Genomic DNA, 19,184 nt, shown 5'->3' with positions numbered 1-19,184 from the left:
CAACTATAGGAATAAGCTATAGGAATATTAGTTCAAAAATTAATCATTATCGCATACTATTAATAAACTTTCCTAAATTCTAGACAAATAAGACATTAGGTTACGGTACATGACAATTTTTAAGAAGATCTTAAACTTAATAGCTATTATGCTTCTCTTTACCGTTTGTTTGTTTTATTTGTTATTCATATACCTCATCAAACAGCATAATTTATTCTTCATTTTCAACATTTTTTATTTGATTAAAATACAACAGCTAAAGGGCATTCTACTTGTAACTTGTAACATTTCTGGAATATAAAACCTATTTTTACACCCATAGTTTATTTATATAACACAGAATGTTACACATTCAATCATATTCTTTCAACCCCTGGTATAAACCCTGTAATCTAAGTAACATAATTTCAAATTGAGTTTACCGTAACGCAACTCAATTTCCAGTAACACCTGGGAAGGAAACCAATGTACAGGTGTACTGTAGCAGGTTTCAATGGGGTGGTCCAAAATGGCGGCGATGCTACGCTAGAAGGCCAGTCAAAACAAACAACTGAAAATGATTTCTCAACAGGGGGAAGGAAAATCAAAGATTTTTGATTGCATATATCCACTGGGAATTATTGTTTTTTGTTGCATATTGTTACAAATTGTAGTTAATTTTTACAGGAATGCAACAAATTGTAGAGTGAAATTGCACACTGTAACTCAATAAATCTTACCATAACTAAGCTAAGTATATTACTAGCAGGAATATTTTGGGGTTGAATTTCGTAACTTGAGACTTTGATACTTTTTCTGTAGTTTGATTTAAAATTAAAGAACAAACTTTTTATTATTATATTAATAAAGTTTTAATAAAATCAATAAATTATTTTAATTTGTACTGATTGTTATATTTAATAATTTGAATCTAAATAAATTTAAATTCTGTTATTTATATTGTTAACTTATTTACTCCACATAATTATAGAGGGCGATATAAGCAAAATAAAACATCTATCTTCTACTAATGTATTTTGTAAATTGATGAAGAAGATGTACAGAGTATGTATCAAGTCACTTCAGATCAAGTACTCTTTTTTTAAAAAGATAAATGTTATTATTGCTTGGTTTAGTAACATCCTTCCTATCACAAAGGTTTATTTTAATATTACAACCCACAAATTATACCATTTGATGCATTTTTGGTAACTTGTGTGAGAATTAGCTGCATCCATATGTAAGTGGTCTGCTAAATGACCCAAGTGACCAGTTGGACGTCAACAAATCAATTACAATCATCTGTGCTGAGACTGACATACCTGTCAGTAGATGTGTTGATTGATGTAGGACAACACAGCATACAACAGCAGGAAACACTGTCATGCTTTTAACCTGTCTGTTTTAGGACACGATCTTTGCCCTAAAAAACAACCCTAACAACAAATTTCTAATTCATCTAATTTATTATCTGACCTCTGCATTTCAATAAATCTTATTTATTATTTATCATTGATTTTTAATTGATAATGCCAGATATAAAATTGCCTCTCGAATCAGATTAAGGTCACATTACTGCCAATCACAGTTAAACAATTTTAAGTATGGTTTAATAGCTAATACAGAATGCATAAATGTTAACTGTCCTTTGAAATTTAAAACAATTAAAGACTTTATATCACGACAAAAATTGCACAAAATCTGACCATCCGAAACAGCAAAGCAGGAACACTAGTAGACCAAACCCAGTACTGTTTTTGATTGCGATCATGTGGGAAATTATCTCACGGCGGAGCAGGCAGAAGTTCTCAATGGACCGGTTAGAAGATAAAAAGAAATTGATTGATTGATTGATGATACATATCATGCATTATAATTTACAATAAGATTATAAAACAGATAAAAAAATGACAATCCATAAAAGATAACAAATTAAGTTAATGATGAGATAGATGATTAGTGTTTAATGACATTAATAAACACAATCTTTGACCATCAACCAACTGACCCAGACAATGACAAGGAATACATATCCTAGCATTCATTCTATGTCCTGACCCAGACATTCCATCAGGAGAAAGCAAACCTTTTATGAGGAAGTTAAGATGAGTGTTTAATGGTTATCTTCACACATTAATAAGCAACTGTATATCATGTAAGCATGGTGTTAGTCTAAACAGAAGCAGATGCATGCCTTATAAATTATGAGTAGATGGTAGTTAAAAATGAATGAAAGGTCACGGTCAGGTCAATGATTTATTTTAAGTTGCAGATGGGGATAGGTATGCAGAGATAGGATAAACAATAGCTACAGAGCGGCATCTTCAAAAGTTCTAATTTAGAGGAATTGAATGTTGTGGGTTTACAGAATGTATCAATATGATTTAGTGGTTTATTATGGTACAACAAATTATTAAATTTTGAGGCTGGGTGGGAGAGAAAAATAATCCCAAAAATGATGTTGAATGCACCAAGACAAAATGAAGGTGAGTCTGTACAGTACGCTACCTACTAGATTTGGTTGAGTTTGGAAAGTTGTCTCTTTCTTTTCAAATGTGATTCTTTTTCAAATTCACCAAAATAATTTACCAATTTACGCAAATAATGTCACACCTTCCCCACTGACATCTGTCATAAGGGTAACTTTTGATCCAAAATTACTTATAAACCTTACTGGGCCTCATGTTATAGGCTTAAATCATTCATTCATACAATCAAATCAATATTTATATTACTATTATAGTGACAGACACCCTATAAATCGTCTCCATTTAAATTGTCAAGTAAATAAATAAGTATAGTATTTACACTTCCTTTTCCATTTTATGTTGTCTAATCTTACTAATTGGTCAGTGTCCCACAATCTACCATCCTGTACATGTCAAAAGGCTCGACCTGTAGATAGAACATGCCAGCCAAGTCAACACTTGTATATAATCTATTACCTGCTGTTAACTGGCAACATTGATTGATTGATTGACATTATTTAAACACTATGTACTACTGATATCTATTAAGTTAAAATGGGAATTCAAAGTTCTAATAATCCATTTACTTCTAAAAATATCTTATGTTCTATACAGTATAACAGCAAGCTGTGAAATCTGTACATGAGGACAAGTCTAGCATGCACCATTCAGTTAATTATTGGGACTGTGTTTGATCTATTAATGTTATTATTAGTACCTACAGCTGAATTGGTATGACTAGATGCATGTACGCAAAATCAAAAGTTTTTCTTTGTAAATAAGAACTACATTTGATTAAATTACTTTTTTTTATTTTATCTTAACTGAAACTACTCTGATAACATCTTATTGAATAATAATTTCATTTAATTTTCGTTTTTATCAAGCCGAACAAGACAACAAGGTTATAATGGTCGCCGATTAAAATAGAAAGTAAATTTGAATTTGAGTCAAATGCTAGAAAAGACCCCATGAGAGTAATCTAGGGTTACTTCCTCCTACATATTGAAATAAATATGTGAAAGTTATGATTTAGAACTTAAGTTATGGTTATTGATGGCTTTTGTGATCTTGAATGTATCAAGCATGGTGCCTATTAGGCTAGCACATTAAATGTTGTTTCTAATTTAATCAGACACAACAACAACATATTTCCAAGGAATGATGTAAAATAGTGCTACAACATATTTGTATATTGGTGACAACAAAAAGTGTGGACTGCTTGATATTAGAGGTCAGGTTCAGGTCAACGAAGCAGGGTAAATCTACAATATAAATTACTATAGCAACACCAACATGATGTGTTATTTGTAATTGTATTGTAGCCAACATACTGAAGTATTTTGAGGTTTAGGCCATCGGATTGGCCATACATAGAGGGGGTACTCATATGAGAATGCTGGGCTGATATCTCACTGGACATATTTTGATAAAAAAAAATTGTATAAATATTATCCTGGTAGTCTATTAATGTTTCAGAAATTCCTATACTCTGTATAAACTATAATATGGTTGAATACCTTTCTATGCTATAAGTAGAAGTTACCCCCTACAATGCTATCAAACTTGTCAAAAACCCAATACATTTTATTTTGCAAATATTTTGATAATAAAAAAAATAAGTGAACAATAAATGTAATAGGGTAATCAGTTTTACGACAGGAAGGTAAATGTACATAATAAATCAACTGTTAGATAGAAAATGTAAGATTCACTCTAATAAGTCTATTATATGAAATATTCAAACAAGTATGTCCTCTCCCTCTTTCCAAATATGAGGAAAGAAAACAATTTGAGATATTACTTGACATTATACAAAAACCAGGTTAATTTGTTCTAGAAAATAGTGCATGTTGTTTTTTCATTGTGTCCCACCCAGCAAACTTGTTAATGAAATATTCAAAAGCTGGTCCCCCCCTCCACCTCCTATCTTTCAATGCAAGGAAAACAAAATTGAGATAATGCTTGATGTTAAGTTAACTTTATGTGTTCACTCTAGAAAATAGTGCATTTTTTCATTTTCTCTACAGTTTTGCAAGTTTCTGGCCGTTGGTATAGTTTATTCTTTTCTATCCATTTATATTACATATCAGTAAATCATTAGATAATGTCAGAAATATTTTCACTTTTCATCTTTGTGCATTTCCTTTGCTAAGGGGCGCGGGCTATGATTCATAAACGTCTGGGAGGGTTTAACCGAACTCTATATTAACAAGATTTTAATCTGGTATTAGTCCCTTCTGATTTGTTAATTAATTAGCCAATTAGGAATCATCTTAATTACCTCATTAATGCTGAATTAAGTCCTCTCAATCATGAACTCTGCCTGACCTTCTGGTCAACGACTTTTGTCCAATGAGCTAATCTTAAAAGTTAATCCTACTTGAGTGACAAGTTAATCTACTTAATCTGTCAAGTGTATAGGTGTGGTTCTGTGACTGAGACACAACTATATAAATCACTGTCAATACCTTGAAATGTATGTAATTAAAGAAGACATGTCATTGGACAAGATTCAAACAAGTTTGCTAAAATAAAACATTTATACATAAAATTACTTCCATTTTCATTTCTGTACATTGATTGAAAGAGATTGATTGATTGAAAGATATTGATTGAAATGAATTGATTTTAAAGAGATTGATTGAAAAGAATTGATTAAAAGAAAGTATAAAAGAAATTGAATTCACAGAGATTGATTAAGATTGATTAAAAGTAAAACCAAATTATTGCAAGAATTTGGACAATTATTTGAACCACAGTCAGACAGAAACCAATGGATTTGAAAAATGTCATTAGGCAAGAGACTTACAATGCAATTAGTACAATTATTCAGTAATTGAAAACTTTGATAAATTAGAAAGTACTGTTCAGAATTAACAGGTGCTTGAAATATGTACCAACATATGTCCAAAAATAAATTACTGTCATACAATATGACATAAAACAAGTAAAATTAACATCATTTATGCAGTCAAACAAGCCGAAACCTAATAAAGAGTAAAATAAAACCTGTTTTGTTCCCAACATTCCAACCTGAACATTAGAATAATGTTGTACATGAATCCTAAATTGGCAAATTCAAATGACTGAACCAGTTACGTCAAGTTTGTAACAGATGTTACAATACCCTAGTAACAGACTATACAAATGTTTCTTATTATTTTGTGTGGATAATATTGGATATATTTCGGGTTTGTGAACTGTGCTAGAAATCAGACAAGTTAAAAAAAAGTGTTGCAAGTCAACCTCCACCTAAATCCATCAAAATTGAGGTCATTTATTAAAAAAAAAATAAATAAATGGACATGGGATTGATAAAACAGGCCTTCTTCTCTTCTTCTTCAATTTTAAGGAGCAAACTTCATAGTTGAAGGCTACTGCCTTACAACTTTGGAAAATGGGGCCACAAGTGATGTGAGGAAAAAGGGAGAAGAAGTAAAACACATTGAGAATTAAGGGAAAAAAAGAAGAAATAAAATGGGGTTGAATAAAACAGAGCTTTCCAACTTTGGAAAATGTGGCCACAAGGATGTGAGGAGAAAGAGAGAAAAAGTAAGTGAAATGAGATGTCCCGATTACCTCTTCCTTCAACTGCTTCACGAGTGCTTCCTTCTCCCAACTGAGTTTACGGATGTCTTCCGCCACCTTTGGATTCTTCTTGTGCATTTCAAGAAATGCCATATTGGTGTCTTTCTCAGCAATGGCAGCAGAGAGCGCCTCCTGTCTGAAAAACAAAATTAAACCATTTTTACAATTTATATAACCATCATAATCTCATAATCGTTTTAAGTGCAGATGTGAACTTTCATCTCCCTTTTAAAGGACCACCAAAAAGCATTCATTTGTTCACGAGAATTCATTCATTCTAATTCACCTAATCTATATAACTGCCTCTCATACTTTTTTTTTCTGAAGAATTTTATTTGAATTAAAGTTGAATATAATAATAATGTTCACTTTAATATAGCGCAAAATGCAGGCCGCCGCTAAGCGCTGAAAATCAACAGAAAATGTTATTAAAAGAGCAAAAGATAAATGAAGAAAGTGCAAATTAAAAAGGTGGGATTTGAGGAGTTGTTTGAATGTGGTAAGCGATTCGGTAATCCTGAGTTTGGAAGGGCATTCTAAAAAACGACAGCTGACCAAGAACAGGCGCGTTGTCCACGATATTTATGGGATAATGTTGTACATTATAAGCATAGCATCAAACTTTAATGACACTTATAAGATGAATGAATGTTTAAAAGTTTTGTAGCACTGGAATGTTTTGATTGATCCTCTACTGTACTGCAATTATAATTAAGATAAATGAACGTTGAAAAATGAAACAATTTATGACATTGTCGCAAAAGGGTTCCTATGTTCTATGTCCTACATAGTGTATTGTGTAATACAATACACTTGTATTGAAAGTTCTCATGAACTTGTACTGAATGTTCTTCATTATTCTATCATTAACATTATCCATCATTCACAGAGAATTTAAATTAGCATTCCTTGGACAAAAAACGTTTGACAAATTATTACTGTACTTTATTTTTATGTATCAAAGTAATTTCTCATGCTCCTTTTTTTTTTAAATTTCAATTATAAGCAACAGGTAAATCACAAGCTGCAGACAGATTTATTTAAATCGTGTGGGAGAACAAGAAAATAAATCTATTCTTCCTTAAGCTCTGTCTACACTATCAAACTTTATGTGACAAATATTGTGATGTGCCCATATATGGACATGATGATTTCATATCAGTACCATATTTTGGAATATGACTACCATATTTGGGTACATCACACTTTTTTAGTAAAACTAGTTTGAAAGTGTAGACAGAGCTTTAAGCAAGTCAGTACAATCTTCCATGTTTGTAGAAAATCTGATTCTATGCTTATCTTTCCATGCGGTTCGAACCTTGCTGCAAGTTTCTGAATTGAAATTTGACATTTACATATGCCATTGCCCTCCCCTCTGGATATCAAGTTTAAAAGAATCAATAGAATTTTAAAGCATTATTTTATCCAAGCAACATTCAACAAATCTACACCAAGTCTAAAGCTCTGTCTACACTATCGAACTATAAGCACATCAGATTTTGTTGTCACATAAACTTTGAGAGTGTAGACAGAGCTTTAGACATTTATGCATGATGACATGTCAGAGAAATCAATCTATTGTTTAATTTCACATGATAAAGTGGTGTTATTTTTGTAAATTAAAACCATATTTTAAATTAAACTAAAACTACACCAGGGACTAATTAACTCTATGGCCTATGAAATAGCACATTTTCATGATTTATTTGAAAGTGAACTTTTAGTAAAATTGACAACTTTTGATGATAAAATAAAGCGCGTGTTTGGATAGGTCTGATCCCGTATAATCCTAAAGGAAGTATCCTTTCTACATTGATTTCCTTGCGGATTATGTTTAATGACAGATTTATTGATTTTAATAATTTCTGTCTGCAGTTCATTCATTGAATAATAAAATGATTCTTCTTGTGTTTGTCAAAAATATTAATGCAGTAATCTAATGTTGCTTCAGTATGTCTTCATTGTTTCTGTGTTCATTCACTGTGTTCATACTTTATGTGTTCATTTTCTGTGTTCATACTTTATGTGTTCATTTTCTCTGTGTTAATTCACTCTGTTTATTCTTTATGTGTTCATTTTCTGTGTTCATACTTTATGTGTTCATTTTCTCTGTGTTCATTCACTCTGTTCATACTTTATGTGTTCATTTTCTGTGTTCATACTTTATGTGTTCATTTTCTCTGTGTTCATTTTCTGTGTTCATACTTTATGTGTTCATTTTCTGTGTTCATACTTTATGTGTTCATTTCCTCTGTGTTCATTCACTCTGTTCATTTGTGTCTGTGTTCATTCTTTATAAGTTCATTCACCATGTTCATACTTGATGTGTTCATTCACTATGTTCATTTTTTCTGTGTTCATTGTTACTAAGTTCATTGTTACTGTATTCATTCAATGAGTTTATTTTTTCTGTGTTCATTTTTTTTATGTTCATTCAATGTGTTCATTCAATGTGTTCATTTTTACTGTGTTCAACCTTTCTGTGTTTTTATTCAACAGTAAGGGACAGCAGCAATATTTCTCCAACATTTCTCCATAATGCAGATGGAAAACGCCAGGTTAGGTACTATTGCATTGCAATCAACTGTAAGGTTGACAGTGAATTCAACACTAAGCTTGAAATAACTACATAAATAAAACTACCTACAGTAAAACAATGCTGCTTGGGTAATGCGTAGTAGATGGTTCTAATAAAAAAGGGATTTGGATTCAACTGTCAACTTTGTACATATGGGATTTAAGGCCATGAGTTCAGTACAGTCATACTTTTGAACATTATTTTTATAGCATTCACTTTTAGTTGGTACAAGAATTGTCATTGGTGACTTTTGGTATTCATGACGCGCCATGCGCCTATGTGTCTATCGAATAAAAAGGTAATTCTGCGCAAGTTCTCACATGAGCATACGTAGAATAATTTTTTTACTTGATACGTGGCGCATTGTACAAAACGAAAAGTTGCTATTAATACAAAGATTGTAAAAACAAAAAATGTGAAGCTTGTGAAAGGTATTGAATATCAATAATAATCTTTATAAAAACATGTCCTGTATGTAATGATAAACTTTTGCCAATATACATTTAATATTTGAATGTTATGATTCACAAATCTCAACTATCAATAAAAAGAGGGTAGAAGGGGTGCATTTATGTTTTATGTCTCAGATGTAAAGCATACGCTATATGCAATGTGGAAATGACATAGATTGAAATTTCCTGTATCTGAAATGTTCAAAATATATTTTAATATTTGCCCTTGGAACTTTCTTTCAGAAAATATTTAAATTAGATGGCCTTGCTAGTTGCACCCCTTATCTCCCTGAGGACATCGTATTCGTGTCAAACTAAAATTAAATTTTAACATGAAAGGGGACAATAATAAAAATCAATTGAATACGTCAATGTTTAATTTAAAAGAAATTTAAATTAGAAATTACGAAACATTTTTTGTACACATGGTTACAAGTACACTGAAATAGGGGGGGGGGAGAGGCTTACTAAATAGAGTATGGGACAAATAAACCAACATTTATTGGGCATGGGTATATACAAATTAGGCTAGTTCATCTTGTGAAACTCATAAACAAGTTATGGCTCAATGGTATTCAAGTCTTTGTTTGACCAATACTTGACAAATAATTTGTCCAATCTACTTATATAGATGTTGTGTTTAATAAATGTAAGGCAACGTATTCCATTAATTGATTACTATCTTTTATAAAATTAATACTTGGACTAAGGATCCTACAAGTAGCACCTTGTTTAATACTTACTTAATATCCATTATTTCTTTAACTTGCTTCTTTCTTTCAGACATCAGCGCTGCTAACCGAATGTCCTTATCACGCATGTTTCCCCTGGTCATATGCAACTCATTATCGACATTTGATAACTGTTTACGTGATTTTTCTAATTCTTTTATGTAACCATCAACCTACACAACAACAAAAGTACATTAATTCAATTTAACTTCTTATTCTACCAGTGGTACACATTTTGTCCCAGAATAATATCTATTTGACATATTAAGCACTATCTTGCCAGGAGCAAGCAATAGGTATAGGCCTGGAGAGTGCAATATAATTTTTTTTGTAATAATTATTTTCTTGTCTTATCAGAAACCTGTCATCACCATATATAGGTACATAATTGATGTTAAATTTAAAGTTTCTAAACTTTTTTAAACATTTGGTTTATAAGCAGACTGCCATTAAATTTTTTGGTACTGTATGATCCAAGTTTCTTTTGATGGAGGTAATCTATACTAGATGACCTCTCCACTATACTTATACATCCACTACCAGAAGTCTCAACAGAAATCATAATTCAAATTTGTTTTTAACCTGTTAAGATGAGATTAATTCTAAATATCAAAAAAATAGATTTGGCAAGATCATACATCAAACTGATATGATCACAGGAAAAGGACTGCTGACAGGGCTAAGGACATCGCCAATAAATGTTAATATTTTAACTTAAATTGACATGCCATGTTTAATTTCTTTACAATTTCTTTAGATTTTTAAATTTAAAAATTGGAGCAGGAAATAAATGAATGATAGAGGCTTAAAAATGTACACTGAGGCAAAAGTCAGGGCTAATATAATATGACTTAGGCTGATATAATGATGTACATGGAGGCCTTATAAGTCAGGGCTGATATAATATGACTTAAAGGCTGATATAATGATGTACATGGAGGCCTTAAAAGTCAGGCAGGAAATGTATGGGTGACAGAGGAACAAATACGCACAGAGAGACCTTAAAGTCAGGGCCAGGAAATAAACGATACAAAAACGTACAATAAAAGTCAAAATAATTAATAAAGTTGGGAACGTTTGAGGGACATACAAAATTATTTGGCACGAGTATCGTTTGCTACTTTAGAAATATGTTGTAAAGTATGTGGCGGATGTTACCACATGATTGAAAGATGTGTACAGTCACCGCACAAACATTTGTCAAGCAGAAACGGCTGTTGACAGTACGCTATGTGCCCACGTCTGTGTTATTGCAGACAGATCAAAAGTGTCATTATGTATGAAACGTTTTCAGGGATAAACTTTGATCATCAAACGAATCAACATTTCTGAGTATACATTCAAATATATTTGTGTTTTACTGTACCAATAAAATGTGTCTTTTTTTTATAGAGTCAACTTTAGATTTTCATAAAGAATTGACAAGAATTTATGAATTTAATTTGGGGGCTCATACAAACCTCCTGGTTTCCTGAGACCCCATTTCATCCTTTTTTTAAACACTGTACATATTATTTTTATTGTGAATTGATGATGATGATGATTGATTGATCTTAAGGGTAGGCTGATTTTAAGTGAGTCTTCTGCTATATAATTTTGAATATGACTGTAGATAATGTGTGTGAAGAATATATCACACACATGTCCGCACATACAGTAGCTTGTACTGATTGCTTTTCTTTTTACCTGTTTTTCTAAATGCCTAATATTATACTGTTGTTGTTCTATCATTATTTCTCTATCAGCTGTAATGTGAACACTCTCCTTCAACGCTTCTTCCAATTCTTCTATTCTGTCTTCTTTATGTCGCATCAATTGCTAACAAAAAGAAAAAAAAAATGTACTAAAGTATATTATAAATCATCCTTTTCTGCAGCGTATTTATATTTCAAGTTTCATAACATTAATTTACATACTGACATAAAAGATAATAACATACAAAGCAATAACACAATGAATTTGATGAAAATTACCTGTAATTCTTGCGAGTCACTCGTTAGTTCTCCCTCGCGCTTGTTTGCCGCTTCCAATAATTGCGCATTCTTCTTCCTCTGCATTTGTTGTTCTCGTTTCATTGCGTTGAACTTACGATTTAAATCTTTCAATTGCCTGAAAGATTATTATCATTCATATGAACATTGTTGATGAATTAATTATATTGTTATATCTCTACCACATTGTGGAAGGAAGGTGGAATTTCCCAAACAAAGCGGAATTCCCCAAAACAAAATATACTTTCCCTTGGCAATGCACTGCATTTAGTAGGGGGATGCCACAAACACAAAACTATGCTGTTGATTTATATAAAAATGAATCATAAAATTCAACTGAACATAAAACCGGTACAATGGAAGCCATCGGCAATCATCTACTGTATTATTTAGGATAAATTAAATGAAGTATATAATGTTGGAAGAATATTGTAAAATTGCAATTGTAAATCTGTATTGTAAATACACAGTTAAAAACAGAAATCACAACTAATGTATACTTTACTGTTTGGTACAATATACATACATCAAATACAAACTACAACAACTTTAAAATAAGAAATAATAATATATAACTTTCTTTAAAAAGACAAATATATATAAATATAGATGTACTTGATACTAAACAAAGAAAATATAAATAGAAAAGCTTAAATAAAATTAATATTAGACTAAAAGACTTGAATTAGGCTAGGAGTTGGCGATTATGATATGCTATTAAAATGTCCTGGATCTTTCATGACAAAATAAATTGTTTATTAAAACGTTGCTATTTATTAAAAACAAAAAAATAAATAATACGTCATACTACCACAATAAAACAATATGATGTACAACAACTATTCACAAAGCTGAAATACAATGGTTGCATATTATACTGTGTAAAATAAAAGTGATTACTGCAAGGATGGGCAGAAGACATTGTTACTGCATATGTAAGGATGGGAAGAAGACACATCATACTCACCCTGAGGATTCACTGCTGCTTTGTATGATAAGAAGATGTTCCAGAAGAGTAGAAAAGTGAATATATTGTATTAATATAAAAGAATAAGTAGTCCTAAATACATGTCTGTTGACAACTGATGGGAGATTAAGATAATGACAATGATAATGATGTCATCATCAACGATAATGATGTCATCATCATCATCATCAACACTCTTGGTATTACTTACAAATCTAATTCTGATATTCTAACGTCTTTTCCGTTTTTCTCTGATTCTAAATCTTTAATGACAGTTAGCAATCTGTCAACCTCTGCTTTCGTTTTCTTTAAGTCTTCCTTGTGATTTGCTATTTGATTCTCATAAACATGAACCTTCTGTCGGTCATCGTGATCTCTACTACTTTTAATCTATAATAAAGAAATATATTGCAACATTACAAAACAAGAATTGACAACAATTATGTCAACTAGGAGTGTTATTAGACAACTTGGTTAAGTTGTGGATACATGTTACAGGGCTTGCTGTTAAACCCACAAATGTGAAAACACGCACATTTGTGGGCATCTTTACATTTTGTGGGTTCAACAGGCCATGCACTATGTTTTGGTATTAGAGTATGTCTATAGACTCTGATATCGCCATCCTATCTGATATTCAATAAGAGGGTTTTTACAGAAGGTACAGTCGGTATCTTTAAGTACAAGTTATTTTGTTTTGAAATGACTGAAATAATGATTTATTTTTTGCACTTTTTCCTTTTAAAAACCAAATATAACAAATTAGTTGACTGGAATTATATGCATCCAGCTATTTATACAAACAGTATTAGTAATATCTTTTTTAAAAATGTATTTGTTAATTTGTCTGAACTAACATAAAAAAGTAAAAAACAATAATCAAACAAATAAAACATAACAAGAACTGTAACAACCATCATATTTCTCAAGTTAAAATTATTACTTTAACAAAAACAATATAAAATATTAAAACAACAATGATATTAATAAAAAATACTGACACATAAAAACATAATCAAGAGGCCTATTCAAATTCAAAACTTTTAAATTATAATAAATAATTATAAACTAACATTTATATTACATAAATAGACAATCTTTTCCCAACTTCCAAAATGACGTTTGTATTCATAAAGATCGAACACAAACTTTCATATTACAAAGCTAGTACAACGACCATCATACCACAAACTCTTTCATGTGCAAATTAAGCTGCAACTTGTGTACATTTCAGAAGTATTAAAAGCCAGGCAGCATATTATAGAGGGCGTTTGTTAAGTAGCGTTTGTTATTTGAGAACTTACCCGGTGAAGTCTACGCAATTTCTGATTTGGAATTGGTAAAATTGAGAAGAAGGTATAAAAGTTTAAACTAAAATGATGACAATTCTTTTACTAAATTGCTAACTTGTTTACAAAAAATAATACTAATAGGTAAATAAATGGACTGTTCAAAAGTAAAGGAGTTGTCACTGCTTAAAAACCCATTTTTTGTTAATGTTTGGCACAATTAATAATAAAAATAAAATTACAGATTAACCCTTTAAAAAAAACTAATAAAAGACCAATGAAAAGCGGACATCTGTAACATTTTCACGCAAAAATAATTTTATAAAGTGTAAAATTTACAAGGAAGACATGCAATAAGTGAAATTATTCTTAAGTAACAATTAAAAGGTTATTTTTTTACAATAAATTTATCTTTTGATTAGGTATGAAAAATATTGGGAGTGTACATGGGAGTGGAATCCAAAACCTTGGCTTGGAAGTTTAACATTGCCACAGAAATGATTAGCTTTAGGGAAAATTTAGACACTTATAAAACATGTTTTTGTAAATAATTTTAAGGAAGGAAAAGTAGAAGAATAGATGAAATATAATTTCCCAATTTTTCATAGTGGATAGCAATTTAAAAAATAGTGTATAAACTTTATATAATAAGTTACATATTAATAGTATTGAAATATGTAATTGCGTAGGTGTGCACAATATCATTGCATGCATTTAAAGAAATTATAATGTTTAAATTCCATTTAAATTATATTTAAGAGGATAGTACAACATTTAAACTTGTTAGCTATAAGTGAAGTTTAAAAAAAAGTGATAGAAAAAAATTAATGATTTGAAATATGAATGGAACACTTTTCAGTAAGAAACATATCAACATGAATAAATACAACAATTAGTGAGTGATAAACAAAATATGCTTTTTGAAGAAAAGATGATCAAATTAAAAATACCAAATTTGATTATTATAACTGATTTATCTTACCACTTGTAATGTCCCCTCCAGCTAGTGTAAAAGTTTAAGATTTGTTTAATTTCATGATTCATAATTTGAATAATTAATCTGCTTGTGTTGCAAATTTTATAATATTTGTTGATTGATTTATTGAGTGCTCCTCATTATAATATAACATATAATGAATGTCATGCTTCCATCCTGCAGTCACTTTTACCACTCTCATCTATAATGTAGCAATTTCATGCATCTATCCATGACAGTATACCACCCGCACTACTCTATCTATTTACGACAGGGCTAGTAAACGAAGGTGGCCCCTCTACTCTTCAAGAGTAGTAGGTATACATTGGACATTATACAGCACATTGGTCACTGCACATATTATTCTGTGTGTTGCCTGTTTCTTATTTTTATAATAATCAGTGGTGCCTTCGACTCTATTGAGACATAAAGGTCACTAATAATGTGATTACAACATAGAGGGCAGTAGACAGATAAAACTAGAGGAGATCTACATCTTATGAATAAATATACAATTTATTTGTAAAGCGGGCCATGCCTGCCATGCTCTTGTTTCCGATTGTTAAATAGTCCGTATTATTGCACGGCATGTGACTGATTCTGAGAAACAAGTTATTGATTATAAGTACCTTTTCAAGTTCACTTTCAAGCTGCACAAGCTCCTCTGTTTTCTGCGCTAAGTTAATTTCAAGAGTTGTGATTTTAGATTCTTTCTTTAAACTTGTTGATACCATTGTTGAAGCGTGCTCTTTCATGTCCATCAAGTTGGCCTAAAAGAAAAGGAGAAAATGATAGAGAAATGATTATTATTAGTTCCTTAGGTGTTTTCTTGTAATTTAAGAAAATGACCGATCCAAGTAATTTGGCAGGTCACATGTGGTTGTTGACTTTGTCAAATTTTGTAAAATTATTGTCGTAGTACAATAGGAGTAGTTTTCAAACTCTCTTGCAAAATAAGGTAATTCATGAATAGCAGTCAATTACACTAATAACTGTGCTACCAGGCAAATCTAAAATCTTTGACAGTTAAAAACAATAATTAATCACAATAAAACCGATGAAAAATTAATTTCTATTCTTGTCTTGATGACATCACTCACACAGAGCAGGTGAGTGGCTATTGTGGTAGATTTGACGTCAAATGGAGTGAAGAAGAAACACTTAATTGTTTACGGTGTGTGAATTGATTAGCTATAGGCCGACAGGTGTACATCTTGCGTATAAAACTTGTTAAATGTGTCGTGAAAAAAGATAGATTCTAGATTGTATTAAATGGACAGATTTCTTATTCTTTTCTACCTGACATAGCTTTATATGTAAACAATCTAAAGCTCTGTCTACACTTTCAAACTTTATGCGACAAAAAAATGTGATGTGCCTATATAATGACATAATGATGTCATATCACTACCATATGCCCAAATATGGGCACATCACAATTTTTTGGTCAAACTAATTTGATAGTGTAGACAAGGCTTTACAATGCTACTACTACAGTACAATTTTTCATCCGGCCACCAAACTAGAATCCATGCCCATTACTCTCTTTTTCTACCATGATAAAATACTATTTTTTCTGTATATTTATTATTGTTTTCTGTATATCTATTATTGATAATATCAGAAAATAATAATTAAATTGATTTTTAATTTATACTCAATGTACATTTGCTGAAAAATGCAATGAGTTATAATCTGTTCTGTTTAATTTGTTTGATGTTATTCTAACCAAATAAATAAATCAATGAATTTCTACTTAACACGAATGTACACAGGTTGCATCCTTTATTGATAGTATGCTCCTAAATAAACAAATGAATTGGAGCGTGACGCCAATGACCATATTCAGTAATATTAATGATCTTGCAAGCTGGTGATTACGACTTGTATGGAAATAGCTATATGAGGATTTAATGTTACTTGTAATGTAGTTTTACAATAAAAATCCATAAATAGTAACAATAAGTATAGTATTACTATACTTAATGCTTTCTAAGTATAATCTAATGCTATTAAAATAGGTAATGTAATACATTATTGAGATGTCTATTATGTTCATGTTTACAAAATGACAATATTGTAATTTTTAGTATAAGGAACTTTTTATCTCTGTCAGAGAGGTTATGTGGTCGATCATGTGTGTTTGTTTGTTTCTTTGTTAGTTAGCAGGATTACTCAAAAAGTTAATGCCCGATTTTCATAAGATTTTAAAGGATGGTTTCATAGCTGAAAGGGAACATGTCATTCAATTTTCATATGCCTAGGTCAAATATAAAGCTGACCACAGCAAAGGACAGTTTCACCATAGGGATACACCTTTTACACAAAATGAAAGTTGTTCCTGTTTTACCATAAACTTACATCTTTGTCCGATAACGCTCGATTAAGTGAATCAACTTTTGACTTCAATTCTTTCACTTGCTTCTGATATTTCACCGTTTCATCCGATCTATTCGTATCTTCCTTCGTTTTCTGATCTTTCAGTCGTGCGATCATTCGTTCCTTCTCGGCCAACGCTTCTTCCAAGCTTGTGACGGCGCTGTCCGTTGATGTCTGGTCCGCTTGTACCGCACTTAGTTTCGCTTTAATTCCGTTATTCTCCGTTTCTTTCTCACTTAGCTGTTCTGTCAAATTATCAATCTGAAGAAAAAGAAAATTAGCAAAATATTTTTCTAAATAATTAGACAAGAAGTTTTACAGAATAAGAAATAAAATCTTGACATTAACCAATAACAGACTCTGTCATCACAAAGCAATACAAAACAAGATATTAAAGTATTAAAGATTATTATTAAGTAGAAGCAATAGTACAGCTTGGTTCCTACTAGGACGCAACGCAAGAAATAAATTGACCAATCACAGAGGATAGTTCAGAAGATCTGTCACCTGTGATTGGTCAATTTATTTGCGTCCTAGTGGGAAATCTAGCTATACATACATATAGAAATACAGAAGTATAGAAAACGATGAAGATTTTGATTAAAATAAGAAACTGGTTACTTCAAATAAAGACACAGAAGATTTACTAGATATTACAGAAAACTTTCTCAGGTTGCCTTCGCTGTCTTTATCTGCAGTATACGGAGCTTTCAAATTGCAATGACCTATGACCTATTTACATTAATTCATTGTACACATGTGAAAGCATTGGGACAGACTTCCTTCTGTGATTCCTCAAAAGTTTTAGTAAGGCGGATTCTAGGTCCAGGTAGATTCTAGGTCCAGGCAGATTCTAGGCCCAGACGACAACCAATGATAATATCAATAGGAGGTCCTCTGTGTCGTCGCAAATCAAAAGCCCCCAATAGTTTTTAAAAACTTTTTTCGTGGAGCATTCTTAGTTTTTAATATCCTCCAAACAAATGCATTTTAGTAATAAATCTGCTTTATGTGAAAAACATACAAGATGCATTAGAAAGAATAATAATAATTATAGATAGATTAAAAATCAGTTTAAACTGAGCGTTAGGAATTGGTATGGATGGGCGCATGGCGTTTTTCCTATACCATTTTTAAATAGGGAATATTTCAATGCTCAGAAAATGTAGCATGACTTTGATGAATGAGCAAAGCTTAAGGCAAACCAGTTGTTAAATTATACATCAGGATTATAATTAAAATATATTTTACAAATTCAGTTTGCGTAACCGAATGCAACTTGAATATTATGAAGATGGTAGCGTTTAACATGGGTGCAGTTGTTGTGGGTTGGTTGGCGAAAATTCCAAAATTCCAGGTAAAAGAGGAAACTGAGGTTGCTGCCTTTTGACATTTGGAAATTATTTAATTTCAAGAGCGTTGCAATTTCAATTCTGCAATAAAATGCAATATTTAGTTTTAAAAAAAAACAAAACATTAGATGGTTGGAACATTCATTGATGCAGAAAAAAAACATTCAAAACAGAAGAATAAACAAAAATATTCAGAAAACTTAAATCTATTAAGAATCTCAAGCAATAAGAGAAAACTGAGGTATAGGTTTTATAATATACATAGCAGTTTCACTAGACAAACAACGAGATAGTAGGTCAAAGGTCACCTTGATCTGTAAGAACTCTAGTTTTCCATCTTTGAGTTCCAATGCATTCGTGTAGTCGGCTAGCTATTGGGGTTGAATATAGAGGTCAAAGGTTAAATGGTACGTGTTTAGTAAGTGGTTAAT

At 31.2% G+C, this 19,184-nt stretch overlaps 1 protein-coding gene across 7 annotated transcripts in view; it reads right to left on the bottom strand.

Moving 5' to 3' along the window:
• Window positions 1–19,184, bottom strand: part of LOC144856021 (ELKS/Rab6-interacting/CAST family member 1-like) — a 49,024-nt gene that overhangs the window by 15,983 nt on the left and 13,857 nt on the right. For 3 of the 7 annotated variants that reach the window (XM_078713992.1, XM_078713991.1, XM_078713996.1), the window contains 10 exons: window positions 19,062–19,124; window positions 17,384–17,662; window positions 15,652–15,792; window positions 15,029–15,049; window positions 12,969–13,147; window positions 12,758–12,772; window positions 11,773–11,908; window positions 11,486–11,617; window positions 9,812–9,972; window positions 6,030–6,174 (listed from right to left, as the gene is read on the bottom strand). In XM_078713992.1, the coding sequence (XP_078570118.1) occupies window positions 6,030–6,174; window positions 9,812–9,972; window positions 11,486–11,617; window positions 11,773–11,908; window positions 12,758–12,772; window positions 12,969–13,147; window positions 15,029–15,049; window positions 15,652–15,792; window positions 17,384–17,662; window positions 19,062–19,124 (1,272 nt within the window). The remainder of the gene's footprint in view (window positions 1–6,029; window positions 6,175–9,811; window positions 9,973–11,485; window positions 11,618–11,772; window positions 11,909–12,757; window positions 12,773–12,968; window positions 13,148–15,028; window positions 15,050–15,651; window positions 15,793–17,383; window positions 17,663–19,061; window positions 19,125–19,184) is intronic. The other 4 variants (XM_078713994.1, XM_078713993.1, XM_078713995.1 and 1 more) reach the window with 4 other exon arrangements.

This window comes from Antedon bifida, chromosome 11 (genome assembly GCF_963402885.1).
Source record: "Antedon bifida chromosome 11, ecAntBifi1.1, whole genome shotgun sequence".
Classification (NCBI taxonomy): domain Eukaryota; kingdom Metazoa; phylum Echinodermata; class Crinoidea; order Comatulida; family Antedonidae; genus Antedon; species Antedon bifida.
This window is presented reverse-complemented; position numbering and strand designations above follow the sequence as displayed.